General features: G+C 37.3%; 1 protein-coding gene across 1 annotated transcript in view; it reads right to left on the bottom strand.

The window, feature by feature from the left end:
* Positions 1–18,545, bottom strand: part of PROS1 (protein S) — a 102,290-nt gene that overhangs the window by 62,876 nt on the left and 20,869 nt on the right. Inside the window, exons 2-3 of the mRNA XM_075542441.1 lie at positions 13,508–13,665; positions 9,397–9,421 (exon numbers count right to left, since the gene is read on the bottom strand). Coding sequence (XP_075398556.1) covers positions 9,397–9,421; positions 13,508–13,665 — 183 coding nt within the window. The remainder of the gene's footprint in view (positions 1–9,396; positions 9,422–13,507; positions 13,666–18,545) is intronic.

The raw sequence follows: 18,545 nt of genomic DNA, 5'->3' as shown, positions 1-18,545 counted from the left end.
GAGGCTGGTTTCCTTTGACAAGCACTGAGATGCCTCTCGCCACTGGATCCACAAGACTTTCTACCCACTGGCTGCTGATCTTCCTTCATTCAGCATCATTGCATGTGTTTTGTGAAGAGGACTTTATAGATTGGTATCAGACATAGGAGCTAATAGACTTGATCTAAACTGGGCTGGGGTGTCTTCTCAATATTGAATTGTTCGTGAATACACAGCTCTTTCTTATAAACACATGAGTGTCTGAATTTATTTCTCTAGTCTACCCTTGACGAACACAGCTATAAAACAGTAGTTTAAAGCAGCCATTCTAGTTTGCTTGCTATTTGTGGATCAAATCGTTGGGAAGGATTTCGTAGGGTCATTTATCTGCTAAATGTGGAGTAAGTTTTAGGGACTGGGACTCAGAATATATTTCCAAGGTGGTATTTCATTCAATATCCACATTTTAATCTCCTCAGAGAATTTTTCTCCTTTGGTATTTCATCCTGAAAGGCTTTTCCATCTAAATCCTTTACTCCTCCTTCTCAACCAACCAAACTGTTCCAGTGGGGAGATTTTAATAGCATCAATACTGAAAAAACATCATTGAGCCCCTGTGGACAAATATGGTGAAAAAGATAAAAAATGGAAAGTCCTTAAGTAGGAGGCACAGGAAAAAATGAAATACAGAGATTGTTCTGTACACCAGACTACCAAGTAAATCTTACATACACATCTATAATAATATCTGTAGAACTGTGTTTTTATGACAGAGTTAATTTTAAATTATAGTATAGGAAGCCAGGATAGGACGTTGTATGGTTACTCCAAATAAGTACAATACAGATGTTTCTTCTCTTCAAGAAACTTATTTATACCACTCCGACTTTGTCCTAAAAGAAGTCATCACATATGAATGTGAATGTTTACTTGTTTTAAATTTGGGAACAGAAGAGTGGGTTACGCCCCCAGTTATGGTACTATTGGTCTTTTAAAATCCTACATGGCCTTTTGCTTTTAAAAGATTTATTACCAAAATGAGCAGCAGATATTAAGGGCTCAAGTAGAAGGCAAATGTTTTCAGAATGATGATGACAACAAATGTACATATGTTCTTGACACAATGGATGGATGTATGGATTGTGATAAGAATCATATGAGTCCCCAATAAAATGATTTTTAAAAAAAGATTTATTACTTTTTATCCCCACTTCCGCTCCAAGTCACCCTTTAAGGTAATGTATATGTATCACCATATATTTGCATATGTACTTATAATTTTGTAACCATGGAATTTTTATTCCCAAAGAATGCTTTATGTTATATGCATATTAAATATTACTCACAAATTTAATATGAGATGCATATACCTATTAATTAGTTAATTAATATTAATATATGAGTGAATATATATTTAATTCAGCCCTTTCTGTTATTCATGATGTGTTAATTCTAATAGCTAAACATTATTCAATGACAGAATAGGCATTTTTATAAGGCTTACTACATGAAAAACAAACTGACACCAATTTTCCAGCTTTGTAAGTTGTACTACAATGGATTATGCAGATCTCTATAATATACATATACTTAAAATTCTTCAAAGTTGTATTCCCATCTGCAGACCATAAGGATTGCTCTTTCTGCTTCTAATTTTTGCCAAACTAATAAGTAATACAGCAATACCTCAGGCTGTTTTTCTGATTTTAAATGAGATGTATCTATCTTTAGGCCATTTAAAATATTCTGGATGATCTCTTATGAAAAATGTCCTTATTCATTTTAAAAATCATTTTTCTATTAACATTCACTTATTGTTTTTGTGCATTTTCAAAAATTTATACATTCATATGTATCATCTCTTCTATCAATGCCATTTCTGTGGTATCTCTTCTTTAATTATGAGAAGTTCTTAATATATGTATAATCAAATCTATCCTTTATTTTTATTATAAAATCAAAATTATCCATAATTTTGCTCTATGGTTTGTGCATTTGAAGTTTTTAGAGGTTATGATATTAATCATAAATTAATTCTCTCATATTTTTCATCAATTTAGTAGCTTTACTTTGACAAATTTTGGTCTTTATTCTACCTAGAACCAACTTTAACATATAATGGCAATTATTGCCCCACACTTATTTTTCTACTTGTACTTCAGCAAGTTTCATCATTTAAATAATCCACTATTTTTATGGCATCATCTTTATCAAATTTTAGTTTGTCATATATGCATAGATCTGCCTCTGGGCTCTTTGTTCACATGCACTAGTCCATGTGTTCTACCAATGGCATATATTTTACTGGGATTGGTTATGAATATTTTTATCAGATATGGATTTGTTTCTATAGCTTTGTATTACCAGTGTTTTATGAAGTACTCTACACTTTTCTCCCAAGGTTGTTTAGTCATATGTGGAAGTTTATCCATTTATTTAACTTTTTAATTGAATTAATTTTATTTTTAAAATCCATGTGGAATTTTAATCAAGATTGGCTTAACCATTTAGATTAACTTGAAAGAGAATTGGTATGTTTAAAATATTCATTCAAATAACCGTGAGTGTCAATGGCCTCAATTTATACATTAAAGACAAAGGCTAGCAGACTGACACGTAAATCTGTTGTCTGCAAGCTCTTAGACAAAAAGAGTAGGAATAAAAGGCTGGCAGAAAATATGCCAGGCAAAAGGTAGCTTAAAAAAGCAGGGGTTGCAATCCTAATCTCTGACAAAATTGACCTCAAGGTGCAAACCATAAACAAAGGTTTAGTAAACCAGGAACCAGTGAGCATAATAAATATATGTGTGCCTAATGAGAGACCCACAAAATTCCTCAAACTATTCAACAGATGAAAAAAGAAATCACAGATTCAATAATCATAGTAGGAGACTTTAATACACCACTATCAGAGATAGATAGGTCACTGGGAACGAAGCTCAGCAAGGAGGCCACAGAGCTAACCACTACAATTAGGCAACAGGACATGGTAGACATTTATAGAGCTTAACAGCCAAATGCAAACAAATTTACATCCTTTTCAAGTGCACATGACTCATTTTTTAATATAGACCACATACTGTGGGAGAAGTCAAGGCTGAATAAATTCAAACACGTTGAGATTACTCAGACATCCTTCTCAGATCACCATGACATAAAGCCGGAGATCATTAAAAGGATGACCAGAAAAAGAAGGGCAAAAAACTGGAGAATGAATAACAATCTTCTGTGACATGAATGGGTACTAGTCCAGATTAGAGTTTAGGAAAATTTTGGAAACTAATGATGAGAATACAACGTATCAAAACCAATGGGATACTATAAATGGAGTTATCAGATATAGCTTGATAGTAGTAAGTGCATATATGAAGAAGGAAGAGAGACTATGGTTGATACACTATCACAAAAGAGAGTCAACAGAACAACGCCTCCAATAGCAAAAGAAAAGAAATAATAAAAATCAGGGCAGAGTTAAACCAGTGGGAAGACAAGAAAACAATTCAAAAAATCTATACAGCAAACAGCTGGCTATTTCAAAGGATCAACAGAATTGACAGACCGCGGGCAAGCTTACCCAAGGAAAGGAAGGAGCAAATGATAGCCAGGATGAGGGATGAAAAGGGAAATCACAACGGAACCCAAAGGCCAAAAGTCTGTATTCCAATGAATTCAATAACATGGAATACATGGACAAATACTTGGGAAAACAATCCCTCTCTAGATAATCCCAGATAGAGGTCAAGAACCACAGTAGACCCACAGCAAAGGAAGAAATAGATACAACTATCAAGAAACTACCCCAAAAAAAGCTCCCAGAGCAGATGGCTTCATAGGAGAATTCTACCAAGCATTCAAGGAAGAGCTGACACCAACCCTCCACAAATGATTCCAGAGCATAGAAAAGGATGCCAAACTCATTCTACCAAACCAGTATAACATTGATAGCCAAACAGGGCAAAGATGCACAGGAATAGAGAACTACAGACCGAGATCTATAATGAACATAGATGCAAAAATTCTTAACAAAGTATTGGCCAACAGAATACAAAAGTATATAATATATATCATTAATCATGAACAAGTGGGATTCATCCTAGGAATGAAGGGAAGGTTTAACATCACAAAATCCATCAATATTATACACCACATTGATAAGAAAAGGTATAAGAAGCACACGATAATATCGATAGATGCAACAAAAAGTCATATCATTGTGAATAAGGGTGAGTGCAGATTGGAGACCCAAAACCCATCTGTAGACAACTGGACATCTCTCAGAGAGAAGACAAGCCAGTTAGGGTGCAGGGTAGCAATGATAAAACATACAACTTTCCTTTTATTCTTAAATTCTTCCTCCCCCCTTCACTATCATGATCCCATTCTACCTTACAAATCCGACAGACCAGAGGATGTACACTGGTACAGATAGGAACTGGAAACACAGGGAATCCAGGACAGATAATCCCATCAGGATCAGTGGTGAGAGTAGCAATACCTGGAGGGTAGAAGGAAGGTGGGGTAGAAAAGGGGAACCGATGACAAGGATCTATATTTAACCTCCTCCCTGGGGGATGGACAACAGAAAAGTGAAGGGAGAAGTCGGAGAGTGTAAGACATGAAAAAAAATTATAAATTATCAAGGGTTCATGAGAAAGGAGGGGTAGGGGGAGGGAAAAATGAGGAGCTGATACCAAAGGCTCAAGTAGAAAGCAAATGTTTTGAGAATGATGATGGCAGTAAATGTACAAATGTGCTTAACATACAATGCATGTATGCATGGATTGTGATAAGAGTTGTATGAGCCTCCAATAAAATGATGAAAAAAACAAAACATATAAACCTAAAGAAAAAACAAAGAAATGGGGAGCTGATATCAGAGACTCAAGTGGGAAGAGAATGCTTTAAAAATGATGATGGCAGCATATGTGCAAATGTGCTTGACACACTGGATGAATGTATGGATTGTGATAAGAGATGTAAGAGCCCCCAATAAAATTATTTTAAAAAACCAGACTTTCTTTCAGTCTTGGGAACTCACAGGGGCAGTTCTACCCTGGCCTCTTAGGTCACCGAGTGGGCATTGGCTCGATGGCAGTGAAATATATTATATATATATATATATATATATATATATATATATATATATATATATATATACATATATATATACATATACATCGATAGATGCAGAAAAAGCATTTGACAACATCCAACATCCATTCCTAATTAAGACACTCTAGAAGATAAGAATGGAAGGAAAAATCATCAAGGTAGTACAAGGTATCTACACAAAGCCAACAGCCAACATCATAGTCAATGGAGAAAAGACGAAAACAATCCCACTGAAAAGGGAACCAGACAAGGATGTCCCTTATACCCCCTTCTATTCAACATCGTTCTTGAGGCTCTACCTAACAACATAAGACAACAGAACACTGTCTACTGAGTTACTGCCTGTACAGAGAGCTACAGATTTTATAACTAGCTTTAGACTGGGATGTTTTATGAGTTCCTATTTCTCAGGATTTGATCTATAAAGGAGTTTGCTGTTGTTGTTGTTTTCCTGGAGCTGATTGCTTGGGGAATTTTTTAAATTTTAAAAGTGCTGCCTCAACAGTCAGTGTTCCAGTTTCTAAACACACATATCAAATCTAGGCAGTCTTCAGTCTTCCCGTGGGTTTCTCACACTTCCTGTTATTTTTGCTATGTTTGTTATCATTAGTGCCTGGAATGCTATTGTAACTCTTTAAACTTGGTTTGAAAGGATAGAGGCAGCTGCCTAAACAAATTCACCAACTTGGAAAACAACTGGAAAATTTAAAATATATATATTTTTTAAAATATATTTTTAAGACCGACATAGGCTCAAAATTTAGTATTTTCAGGGAATATTGTTTTCCATTAACAGAATTATCCGTTCAATCAAGTGATGTTTTTGAAGACCGATATAAAGAATGGAACCATGGAGCCTGTTTCCTAAAAAAGGAAACATCACAGTTTAATAATTCATGATTATGTAGTAAAGTCTAATGGGACATTTCTATTCCAAATTGCACATTTTCAGTGAAGTACATAAAATAGGTGAATCGATTAAAGTATGTTCTTAACCCCTGAACCTCTGAATCTAAACAATATCCCAAAGGACTAATCTCCCTTAATCTTCTGGGTAATCTAATGGATTGTAATCATCTCCTTGCCTCACCTGTAGTTTTCTACAGTTTTGAATATAATAGTTAAATTATTCTAAATTAACAAAATACATTATGAGTTCTGCTATTTTTTCCAATCGAATACTCATTAGACTATAGAGTATTTACATCAATAAAAATATAACTTATCTAGGGCTACCTGGTTTTGTTTTGTTTCAATATAAAATTCCTCTCATATGCCTATAAAAACCTAAATATAAAATGTAGATAAGAATAAGCCATAAAAAGGGAACATTAGTTTCATACTCTCAATAAAATATTACTTCACAATTAAAGAAGTATTATGCAATTTAAATATTTATATATATGCACACACACACATATTTGGGTATTTAAAGTAGCACCACAGTTAGAAAACATATAGTGCATATTTGAAAATACAGAACCTAAAAGTCATGTGACTTGTTTCATCTGATATAGCTCGGTCTGTTTGTTTTAAGCAGGGACTCGAGTGCACATCTTGTGATGGTTTTTATACTTTGGTTTTCTGCCGGCTGCAAAATGAGATAGACAAAAAGAGGACAAAGTGGAGCCAAGAACAGAAGAGAGGAAGTTGAGAAAGATAATGAAGGAAAAAAACATGCTAAGGAACTTACCCCAAACAGATAAGACTCCCTTAAAATGTATTTAATTTCATTTAACTGTAAATTTACATAAATGTAAATGTTTGAAGAAGTAACATAGACTAATTGCAAAGTCCTGGGAAGGAAAACTTAATACTATTATTTATTTTAATAAAACTTATTATTTCAAGCAATTATTAATTTTATATTGCTTACTTATTTTAAAATATTTAAAATGTTCCTTAATATTGAGATGCTGGGACAGTCTTGATAATTTCCACTTTAACAACATAAAAGGCTAATTTCTGTCTTAGAAAGCAAGACAGCATTCATATCTTTACAATGAAAATTTTTTTTCATATGTTTATATACCTATATTCTGTTGGCAGCTATAGGTTTTCGAAAACCATATTTTCATAAGGAGCCCTGGTGGTGTAGTGGTCACGCGTTGGATTACTAACCCCAAGGCCAGCGATTTGAAACCACCAGAGAAAGACAAGACTTTGTGTTTCTATAAAGAGTTCCTGTCTCTCATGGCGTCCCCTCAATGGGGCTTATCACATCAGAGGACAATAATGGGGACTCACATGGGAGTGAGTCCAGTCTGAACCCCCCACAGTGGGGCGAACCAAGAAGGGAACATAACAGATCAGCAACAGGAGCAAAGCCAAGCCACAAAACCCCAGAGGAGCCCCCAAAATAGACTTGAGGCTAGGAGGGGGCAGTTCCTAGAACCGCCCAGAACCAGTCGGGAGATAGTCATAAAGGTCTGCAGACAGATCTGGAATTACCGATGCCTTTTTGTTGTTGGGTTGTTTTGTTTTTTGCTAGTTGTTTTTTTCCTCTCTTTTTTTATATTCAATCTTTTTTTTTTCCTTTCAGTTTTATCTCCTTTATTATTCATTTGCCTACCTATAAAAGAAGCAAGCCTGAGGAAAAAGCAATGGGACTGACAGTTCCAGAGGGACTTGGGGGTAGGAAGGGGTAGGGCTATAGAGTGGTAAGCAAATGATGCCATAGACAGGGAAAAAAAACTAAGGAATTAAAATCAACAATGGGGAGGACTTAGAGATCATGGGGCTGAGGGAGTGGGCAGACTTTGACCTCTGCTCAAGTCCTCTCTCAGCACAAGAACCCATTGTACTAACAAGCTCGTATTCTGTGATTCTCACCCTCTCAGCACGATTGCTGAAGACAAAATGGGTGCACAAGCAAATGTGGTGAAGAAAGCTGATGGTGGCCGGCTATCAAAAGATATAGCATCTGGGGTTAAAAGTTTGACATTAAACAAGTGGCCATCTAGCTAAGAAGCAACAATCCCACGTGGAAGAAGCACACCAGCCTATGTAATCATGAGTTGTCGATAGAATCAGGTAACACACATAGGAAGACCCAAAACTAACAAACAAACAAAAACATATTGCTGAGAACAAGGGGTCGGAGCAGAGACCCAAAATCCATCTGTAGACAATAGGACATCCCTCCCGGAAGGGTCACAAGGAAGGGATGAGTCAACCAGGGCACAGTATAGCACCAATGAAACACACAATATTCCTCTAGTTTCTTGAGGCTTCCTCACGCCTCACTATTATGACCCTAGTCCTGCCTTTCAATTCTGGCTTAACCAGAGCATATATACTGGTACAGATAAGAACTCACAACACAGGAATCCAGGTCATACAAATAAGTGCTTTGGAAATACTGTCTCATATTATTATTATATTATTGCTACAAACTTATATGGTAAATGAATACTATCCATTTAACAAATGGAAAAAGATTGGCTAACTGGGGTTAAGTATTGTTACCAACCTGAAGCAGGGATTGTTGTTAGGTGCTGACACACAGTGACCCTCTGTACAACAGAAGGAAACAGTGCCCAGTCCAGCACTATCTTCACAACTATAGTTATGGTTGAGCCCAGAGTTGCAGCCACAACACATATCAGCTGGGAATGTATGTTTCAGTTGACACTTTTTTCTACCTGCAGATATCTGCCAATAACCTTCAAAGAACCATTATGTACTGATTTGGGATTTTAAAATTTATTTCAGAAATAAATAAGTTCATAAATAGGGTATCTGAAAATGATGATTGTTTGTATTTGCTTAATGCAAACTGAAGTATAGTTAAAGTCACTTAGATTAGCTTGGATCTGGAAATACTACTTCACTCCTTGAAATTCCAGAATAGTATCCAAAAGCAGAACCTGGGTGGAATACTGCAGGGTAAAATAAAATGATGTGCTAAAAAGATAAATGTATTAATGATGTATTAACATATAAAGTGTATTAATAAACGGATATATTTCTTATCCATAAGCTATGGAAAGGTATAAAAATGTATATCTGTCCTTTCATTAAAAGTTAACCCATGAATTAAAGAGAATTCATTGATTCAAATATTTAAATATGATGTTACATCAGTCCAATGACTCTTTGAGAAACATCAGGATGAGAAAGATTGAAAGTCAAATTGTACAAAGAATTTTTTTAAACTCAAATGTATCTGCATATCTTTCCATAAAAAGACGTCAAAATTCAATGTAGCATGAGCTCTCACTTACAAGGCTAATGATAATATACTGGATGAAATGTAGGGGCAGAGGTTTCTAAGATTATATGACTGAGATCCTTTGAACTTACCTATGTATTTGGGATAAAAATATTCCTAGAAAGAAAGGAAAGAAAAACATACATTTTAGCAAACCTTAATTTTACTCTAAGGCTTAAATTTAATTTTATAATATGTCTATATATTAAATATGGCACAAATTAGATATAACTTTAATTTCTACATTACATTATAAATTTTTAATAAAATAGATGAAAAATAACATTAATCCAATAAGATACTTAGGCTTAAATAATATTGATCAATTATGCAAATATACTTGAGTATAAGCCGACCCAAATATCAGCCGAGGCACCTAATTTTACCACAAAAACTGCATTAAAAATGTGCTGAACTCAGGGTGCAGTGTAGCATCGATGAAACACAACTTTACACTAATTCTTAAATGCTTCCTGCTCCCCCCCACAACCCCACCCCAACTATCAACTATCATGATCCCAATTGTACCTTACAAACCTGGTTAGACCAGAGGATGTACAGTGGTGCAGATGGAAACACAGGGAATCCAGGACAGATGAACCCTTCAGGACCAGCGGTGAGAGTGGTGATACCGGAAGGGTGGAGGGAAAGGGGGGTAGAAAGGCGGAACTGATTACAAGGATCTACATATAACCTCCTCCCTGAGGGGATGAACAACAATAACGTGAGTGAAGGGAGATGCCAGGCAGTTCAAGATATGATAACATAGTAATAATTTATAAATTATCAAGGGCTCATGAGGGAACGGGGAGCGGGAAAGGAGAGGAAAATGGTGAAAAGTGAGATGCTGATTCCAAGATACCAAGTGGAAAGCAAATGTTTTGAGAAGGATGAGGGCAACGAATGTACAAATGTACTTTACACAATTGATGCATGTATGGATCGTGATAAGAGTTGTATGAGACCCCAATAAAGTGATTTTTTTTAAGTGTTGAAAAACTCGGCTTATACACAAGTATATATGGTAAATCATGTTTTAAGAACTCCTAATCTGAAAACAGATTCTATTTAAGATGAGTATAATATTATATCCCTTCTTTATAATAATTTTTTTAATTTGTCATATTCAATGATTAGCAAGAGAAACCTTTTATAAAATATATATTTCACATAATGAGGCTTAGTGGCATAATGTTAAGTGCTTAGCTTAGCTATTTAAACCACTAATCAGTTTACAGGAGAAAGGTTACAGCCTTATAAATTCTATGGAACAATACTACTTTGTCATACAGGGTTTCCATAAGTCAGATTCAACTCAACAGCAATGGGTTGGCTTGACTGACTTTGATTTAAATGTTTTATATCATGATGCTTGCACAAATAAAATTCAATCTTTAATAATAGCATAACTTGAATGTAATAAAAGTAGGTATTTTCTTTAGAATTTTATATATGTATACAATACATTTTTTATAAATGTGGTTTACACCAGAAGTTTATTTGTAAATCAGTAATTTTGAATAAGGAATGTGCTTTCATGAAGAGAATAAAATGTTTAACATTTCTGATGATAAGTTTCCCAGGCTAGTTTACAAAAGCCTTTGTCGCCATAATACGTCAAATTGTGCAACATTAAAATCCTAAGAAAAACCCATGAGAAAATGTTTCTATTAAAAAAAATACACAACATTCCTATTGGGCAAACACAGACCACATCTCCATCCACTATGAAGTCACATTAGCCACTCTGTCCTTTTATCACATACAATCTTACATAGCAATTACCTTCTGGTACGCAAGGATGAGATGTACTATAAAGTAACACAGGTAGCACTGTGGTCTCTTATATAACGGGGCTTCACAAAAAGTGTGTGAAATTCCTTATCTTTTAATTCCATTTTCCACTAATTTTTTGAAGCCCCTTACAGAATGAAAGTAGGAGTATAAGCACACCAAATGGGACAATGGGACGAAATGTGAATGGTGAATAGCTAAGCACCAGGACAGGGGTTCTAAGAAGTGATGATACCTGGGCTCTGGACAAAGACAGGAGGGCAGTGGACAGGAATGCGTTGTGATAGATGGAAAGTGCACCGCAGTAGCAAATGGCGGTGTGTTTGTTTCAGTCCTTTCTTTAATTCCTTCCATCCTTTCTGTCATCTCTCTCTTCTCTCAGTGAGATCAGTGGTAGAACCAGTGGAGGGAGGCAGCACCTAAGTGAGTTTCTTTCTCTTTTGTTCTTCTACCTTACTCGTCTTTTGTCACTTAGAAAGGTGCGTGCGTGCGGTATGAGAAATGCATGCAAACAAAAATCAAAGAGCCCTGCTGCCATCAAGTCGATTCCAACTCATGGTGATCCTACAGAAACCCACACTGAAGCTTTTGCAGGTGCTTAACATAAAATCTAACACACCCCATAAGCACTTGGCTTCTAAGTGGAAATAGCTTTTGGGATCCATTGGCCTCTTCCTGAGAGAAAGAGTGGCAGTCTCCGTTTGCAAAGTCTAAGCCTATCGGGTCCTATGAGTTGGAATCAACTCAACAACAATAGGACTGGATTGGGAATAGAGTACCCAGAACATTAAAGTTTGTCTTAAAAATCACAGCAAAGCAAATTTGGAGTAGGTAAGGTAGGACTAATGCCTTAATGAGATGCTCTCAGATTCAGGAGATGGTTTCAAGCTTCGAGCTCGAAATCTCCAGATGTGTCACTCCCAAAACAATAGTTAGCCTATCCATTAAGATACATTATGTTCTGCTGAAGTGTTTCCTCCGCTTTCCAATTGTAGGGCTTTCCATGTATGTTTTTCCAAAATAAGTCATCTTCTTCTACACAATATTTGGTCTGGCAAATAGATCCTCTCCTCAGTAATGTTTTCAATAGTTCAGGAAAACCACCGGAAGCATTTACATCCACATGCTTCCTCTTCCACTCGAATCCTGTGTACGTGTACTTGTCCTCACTTAGAACCAACAGACCTACCCCTATCATAACAAATTCGGATAAAGAACCACAATCACCTTCACTGTTCAATCGCTGTAAAAGTTTCAAGTCTTTCCTTGCACTGAAGTAAGGCTAACAAGTATGGTACAATGATTGTGATCATCTAGTCAAATTATGAAGGCATTTAAAAGACAAAAAAAGTTCATAGAAACATTCCATTATCTTTTAATTCCACTTTTCTTTGAACTTTTTGAAGAGCCTTTGTGTATATTCTTGTTACCTATAAGGCATGCTAGAAAACATCCTCCCTAGGATAATGGTGGGGCTGATACTTATTGTATATCTAGTCTCAAGATTAGATTTTTCTAGACTACCTTGAGAAATTTTTCCCTCGCACACCACAGTCCTACAGGATCTAACCTCAAGGATGGATATGAAGTGGATTCTAGGGTCTACCCAAAAACGTATTGAATAAATTAAAATATACTAAGGGTACACACTCTTCTAAAGAATTCTTCAGTAATCACTGAATATTATGTACCAAGGTCTGAATTAGGGGATTGCGTATATTCTGTAAAGCATGATTTAAAATAATAGAAAATTTTAATAAATTATAGTAATAGCAATATAATCTCTCTCTCTCTCTCTGGTAGTTTCATAATCTTGTGTCACTTTGAGAGGATTGATTACAAGTGAAGAGGTGGAGTCTGGCCTATCAATCACGATATAACCAATGAGGCCTCTATATGGGCATGGCCTTCTGAGAATTCTGGGAACTCTAACATTTTCCTCTTTGGAGTCAGGAGAGGTTCTCTTTCTCTGTTCACTCCTTGGGAGACATTGCAGCTGACTAGACACATGAAACTAGCTAGTGCCCTGAGCTGGAGAAGTCACATGGACATACCCTGTACAGCCCCCTGTGAGCACTGAGACACAATGTCACTGGACCCAGAAGACTTCCATCCCACTGGCCTGTGATCTTGCTGCATTCACTGTCATTGCATGTGTTTCGTAAGTCAGAAGAAGAATTTATAGATTGTATTGGACTTACGGACTCGATCTGGACTGGGCTGGGATGTTTTCTAAATATCCAGTGCTCTTGTATATAAACCTCTTTCTTATACACATATGAGTGTCTCCCTGGATTTGTTTCTGTAGTTTACCCAGACTTATACACACACACACGCATGCATGTACACAAGCTGAAAATGTCGTGTGTATAATTTTAGGTTGATTTGAGCACTTCCCCAAGTTCTTACCGTCTCAGCGTTATTCTCGAAGATTTCCCTGGCTTCTTCTTTGTTGCACAGCTCCTCCACGCACTCCCGTTCGAGATTGCCCCCTTTTGTTTCTTCAAACATAGCATTTGCACGGCGTCTCCTCACCAGGACTTGCGAAGCATGCTCCTTAGACAAAACTGAATGAACAGAAAAGTGTGTTCTTATGAATAAATAGTTTTCCAATCTAAGATACGTTATTTTATTAAGCAATGAGAGTTCAAACAGTACCTGCCTCTGAACTGTGCAACATTTAAAACCAGCATGGTTGAATTAAAAACGATATATAAAATAAGCATTTTAAGGGCAACTCACGAATACAGCAAGTTTGGTGTACAACTGAAACACTGCTCTAATTATGTGCACAAAGTAAAATTCATGATTTAGGCCAAACACTGCAAAGGATGGCTAATGCTCTGCTCAACTGACCTCCACTGGGAAAGGCACCAGTGACTGAATCACTTACACCACCAAGGGTCTTCTGCTCCAATGTTCAAACTCACAGGTATACCACCAGTAAAGCCAGAGTAATTAATTTTCTTAATTTTAGATGGAAACTTGTTTCATTTCTATGGGGAGATATCTATTTGAGGATATCTAATAGGGTGAAAGTTTAATTATTCAGATACACAGAAAACTTAAATTCACTGAAAAGGGGAGATCTTCTTATATAAGGCACACATTCAGAAGGCAAAGAAAAAAGTAATTAATTTGAAGCCCTTAGAATTTTAAACAGTTGACTGAAAAAAGAATTAACCTCAAAGTTCAGCATTAAATAACATACTAAAAGGTATGTTCACATCATATTTAATTTTTAAAAGAAAAACCATAGCCAAAATTAACGTGACTTTTGCAAAAGGAGAGCAAAAACACACAAAATAAGTCAAGAGTACAGGAATGCCACACAATGGCCTCTTAGCATAACAAAAAAACATAGCTAAAATGAGATAATAAATTCAGATATAAGAGTTAAGATTTATAACATGTTTTAGAGTAATACAATTCAATTAATAACTTTTGGCACAGCAAAATTATGTCCTTCTAACAAGAAAAACATATGCACCCTAACACATTGTCCATCTCAAAAGTCTTGAGTCAACTCAAAATCCAAAATCTCTTCTGAATCCTCGTAATCAATTTGAATGAGATGGGGGAAAATCTGTAAATCTGTGAAATGTAGAATACACATGATCCATTTCCATTGTACTTTGTGCAATGGAAAAACAGGTACAAGTTATACCTTCCCATGAAAAATGAAATAAGTTGGAGGTAAAAAATGTAATGATGGGCACTCAAAGCTAACAATCCCAAACTCACTGCCATGGAGTCGATGCTGACTGACCCACAGTGGCCCTATGAAACAAGGGAGAACTGCCCCAGTGAGTTTCCGAGACTGCAACTTTTGGTAGGAAGAGAGAAAGCCTCGTCTTTCTCCCTCAAAGTGGCTGGTGGTTTTGAATGTCTGACCTTGGAGTTAGCGGCCCAATGTGCAACCACTACACTACGAGGGCTCCTTGAATGAGTACCAAGCAAGTGCAAATCCTAACAGAAACTATCCACTAGTTCTCAAAGCTCGAGAACCCTCTAGGCAGTGGCCCTTTCACCAGACTCAGTGTTGGCCTCACGTTCTGGATTCTGGTGGAGGCTCCTCATTAGCGTATTCTAGATCTCAAACCAGTGATTCTCAACCTTTCTAATGTCACGACCTTTTAATATAGTTCCTCATGTGGTAGTGAACCCCCAATCATAAAATTATTTTTATTGCTACTTCAAAACTGTAATTTACTACTGTTATGAATCAGATGACCTGTTTCAAAGAGTCGTTTGACCCCCCAAAAGGGTCGCAACCTACAGGTTGAGAAGCCCTGTCTTAAGCCCACTTCCAGGCCCACAGATAAAGTAACTCTGCTTCCTCAATTTTGGGCAGCTCCACTATTCCAGTCTTAGGATACTCCCCACCTTTGTAAGTTTCATTCTCCTGAGCCTTGTATGTGGTGGCATCAATCCATTTTCTTTGGGTATCAGTTCCATCTTCATGCCCTTTGTGTATGGCAGCCTCACACTCCAAAAGCTAGTTGGAAGAGATCTGACTCTATGAAATCTATTTGTTTCCCTCCTTTGAAACCTTTTGTGACTTAAGAGGCCATAGGTCAATCATCTGCAAACCAAAGAGCTATGCCACCATCCTTGGAGACAAAGGAGACCTGAACATCACCTTTTAAACTCAAAGCAATTTTGGATAACTCTTTGAAACGGAGCAGTGCTACTTTCCATGCTACTGCCATCAGTTCTATTGATCCCTCAGCCATACCAAGGATGGTCATCATTTTTTTGCTGGAGGACAAAAAGGAAGCTCCTTAGACCTGCTCCCTACCTGTAGAATTTCAAGAGGCATACTTCTTTCCCTCCTTTGTTCCTATTTCTGTGCTCTTCAGTCTAACCCAGTGCGGTAGTTATGTAATCTGGTGTCAATTTGAGACTTAAGAGTGGAGGGGTGGAGTCTAGCCTGTCAATCAGGTAGCAGCTTGATGATCTCATGTGGAGGTGCTAAGGAGATAAATAGCTCACTGGAGGCGGGACACATGCTCACTCCCTGTGAGACATTACTGACAACAAGCCTGGTGGAGCTATGCTGATACAGCCAGAGCCCCAGAGCTGGAGGAGCCACATGAAGACCCCTGCCAGTGCTGAGATGCTTCTGCAGCCACTGGATCCACAGATTTTCCACTTACTGGCCCGCGATCTTCCTGCATTCAGCATCATTGCATATGCTTCATGACTCTGAAGAGGAATTTATCAGACATATTGGTATCAGACATATGGGCAAATATCAAACTTGCGAACTTGATCTGGACTGGGATGGGATGTTTTCTCAATATTGAATTGATCTTGTATATAAAGCTCTTTCTTTTTATTTTTAGTTAAGTCATTTTTATTTCTTTTTTTAAAAATCATCTTATTAGGAGTTCATAAAACTCTTATCACAATCCATATATATATCAATTGTGTAAAACACATTTGTATATTCATTGCCCTCATCATTTTCAAAACATTTGCACTCCACTCAAGCCCCTGGCATCAGCTCCGCATTTTTACTCCTCCCTCCTTGGTCCTTCCTCCCTCATAAACCCTTGATAATTTATAAATTATGATTTTGTCATGTCTTGCAGTGTCCAACATCTCCCTTCACCCACTTTACTGTTGTCCATCCCCCCAGGGAAGAGGTTATATGTAGATCCTTGTAATCGGTTCCCCCTTTCCACCCCAGCCTCCTTCCACCCTCCCGGTATTGCCATTCTCAGCACCGGTCCTGAAGGGATTAGCTGCCCTGGATTCCCTGTGTTTCCAGTTCCTATCTGTACCAGTGTACATCCTCTGGTCTAGCCATATTTGTAAGGTAGAATTTGGGTCGTGATAGTGGGGGGTGGGGAAGCATTAATGAACTAGAGGAAAGTTGTATGTTTCATCTGTGCTATACTTCACCCTGACTGGCTCGTCTCCTCCCCGCGACCCTTCTATAAGGGGATGTCCAGTTGCCTACAGATGGGCTTTGGGTCTCCACTCCACACTCCCCCTCATTCACAATGAAATCATTTTTTGTTCTGGGTCTTAGATGCCTGGTACCTGATCTCATTGACACCTCATGATCACACAGGCTGGTGTGCTTCTTCCATGTGGACTTTGTTCTTCTCAGCTAGATGGCCGTTTATTTATCTTCAAGCCTTAAGACTCCAGACCCAACATCTTTTGGTAGCCGGGCACCATCAGCTTTCTTCACCACATTTGCTTATGCACCCATTTTGTCTTCAGCGATACTGTTGGGAAGGTGAGCATCACAGAATGCCAGGTTATCAGAACAAAGTGTTCTTGCATTGAATGGGTACTTCAGTAGAGGTCCAATGTCCATCTGCTACCTAATACTCAACATATAAATATATGTATGTAGATCTATTTCCCTATTGTTATATATGAATATATTTACATATGTACATGCCTGTATTTAGACCTCTATAAACTTCCTTTGCCTCCTAGTTATTTCATCTATTTCCTTTTACTTTCCTCTTGTCCCACTATCATATTTGGCCTTTATTCAGATTTCTGTAATTCCTCCTAGCTACAATGCCCTTGATCAAGCCCTACCGAGCATCATATGCCCTCCTTGCCATCAATTTTAGACAACTTGTTGTTCCCTTGTCTCTGGATTTGTCGACAACCCCCTTCCTTTCCCTGCCTCCCCCTGTCCCATGTCCCCTAGGACTATCAGACCCATTTTTTTCTCCTCCAGATTGTTTATCCCATCTATCTTATCTAGATAGACAACAATTCATTTTTAAGTGATCTCTTTCCTCTTGAAAAGTTGCAAGAAGAAATCACACGGCTATCTTTAAAATCTTATTTAGAAATCTCTTCAGCCGAATATTCAAGTTTACCTCTTATAAGTTATCCTGTCCATCAAACATTTAAGCGTAAGCAGGTAAGTTTTCTGCTATCTTATAAAAAGCAATACCATCCGCCATTGTCCAACATGTTCATCGTGTCCTTTGAAAGCCTCAGAAGTACAATGAATATCCTCATTAATAACAATATGTATTCTGCCATACATATTATCAAAGACAATAGAGCTTCTCTTTGTGACACTCCTCACTTCCTTCTGAGACCTCACTAGAATTGCCTTTGACTTCCATTATTCTACGAACTATCTCCTTAAGGTAATCTAGGCTTCACTGTGACTTACTCTTGTCAAGTCAATTATTATTCATGTGGTTGCTGTAGGTAGGTAGGGGCTGTCGGGTTGGTTTTGACTCACAGTGACCCTAAATACAACAGAGTGAAATGCTGGCTGGTTCTGCACCATCCACACAATTGTTCTTATGTTTGAGACCAGCGTTTCAGCTACTGTTTCAATCTAGTTCATTCAGACGTGTCTCTTTTTTCCTGCCCCTCTACATTACCAAGCAAGATGTCCTTCTCCAGGGACTGGTCTCCTGATAACACATCCAAAGTACATCAAAGTATCACC

This window comes from Tenrec ecaudatus, chromosome 2, assembly GCF_050624435.1.
Source record: "Tenrec ecaudatus isolate mTenEca1 chromosome 2, mTenEca1.hap1, whole genome shotgun sequence".
NCBI lineage: Eukaryota > Metazoa > Chordata > Mammalia > Afrosoricida > Tenrecidae > Tenrec > Tenrec ecaudatus.
This window is presented reverse-complemented; position numbering and strand designations above follow the sequence as displayed.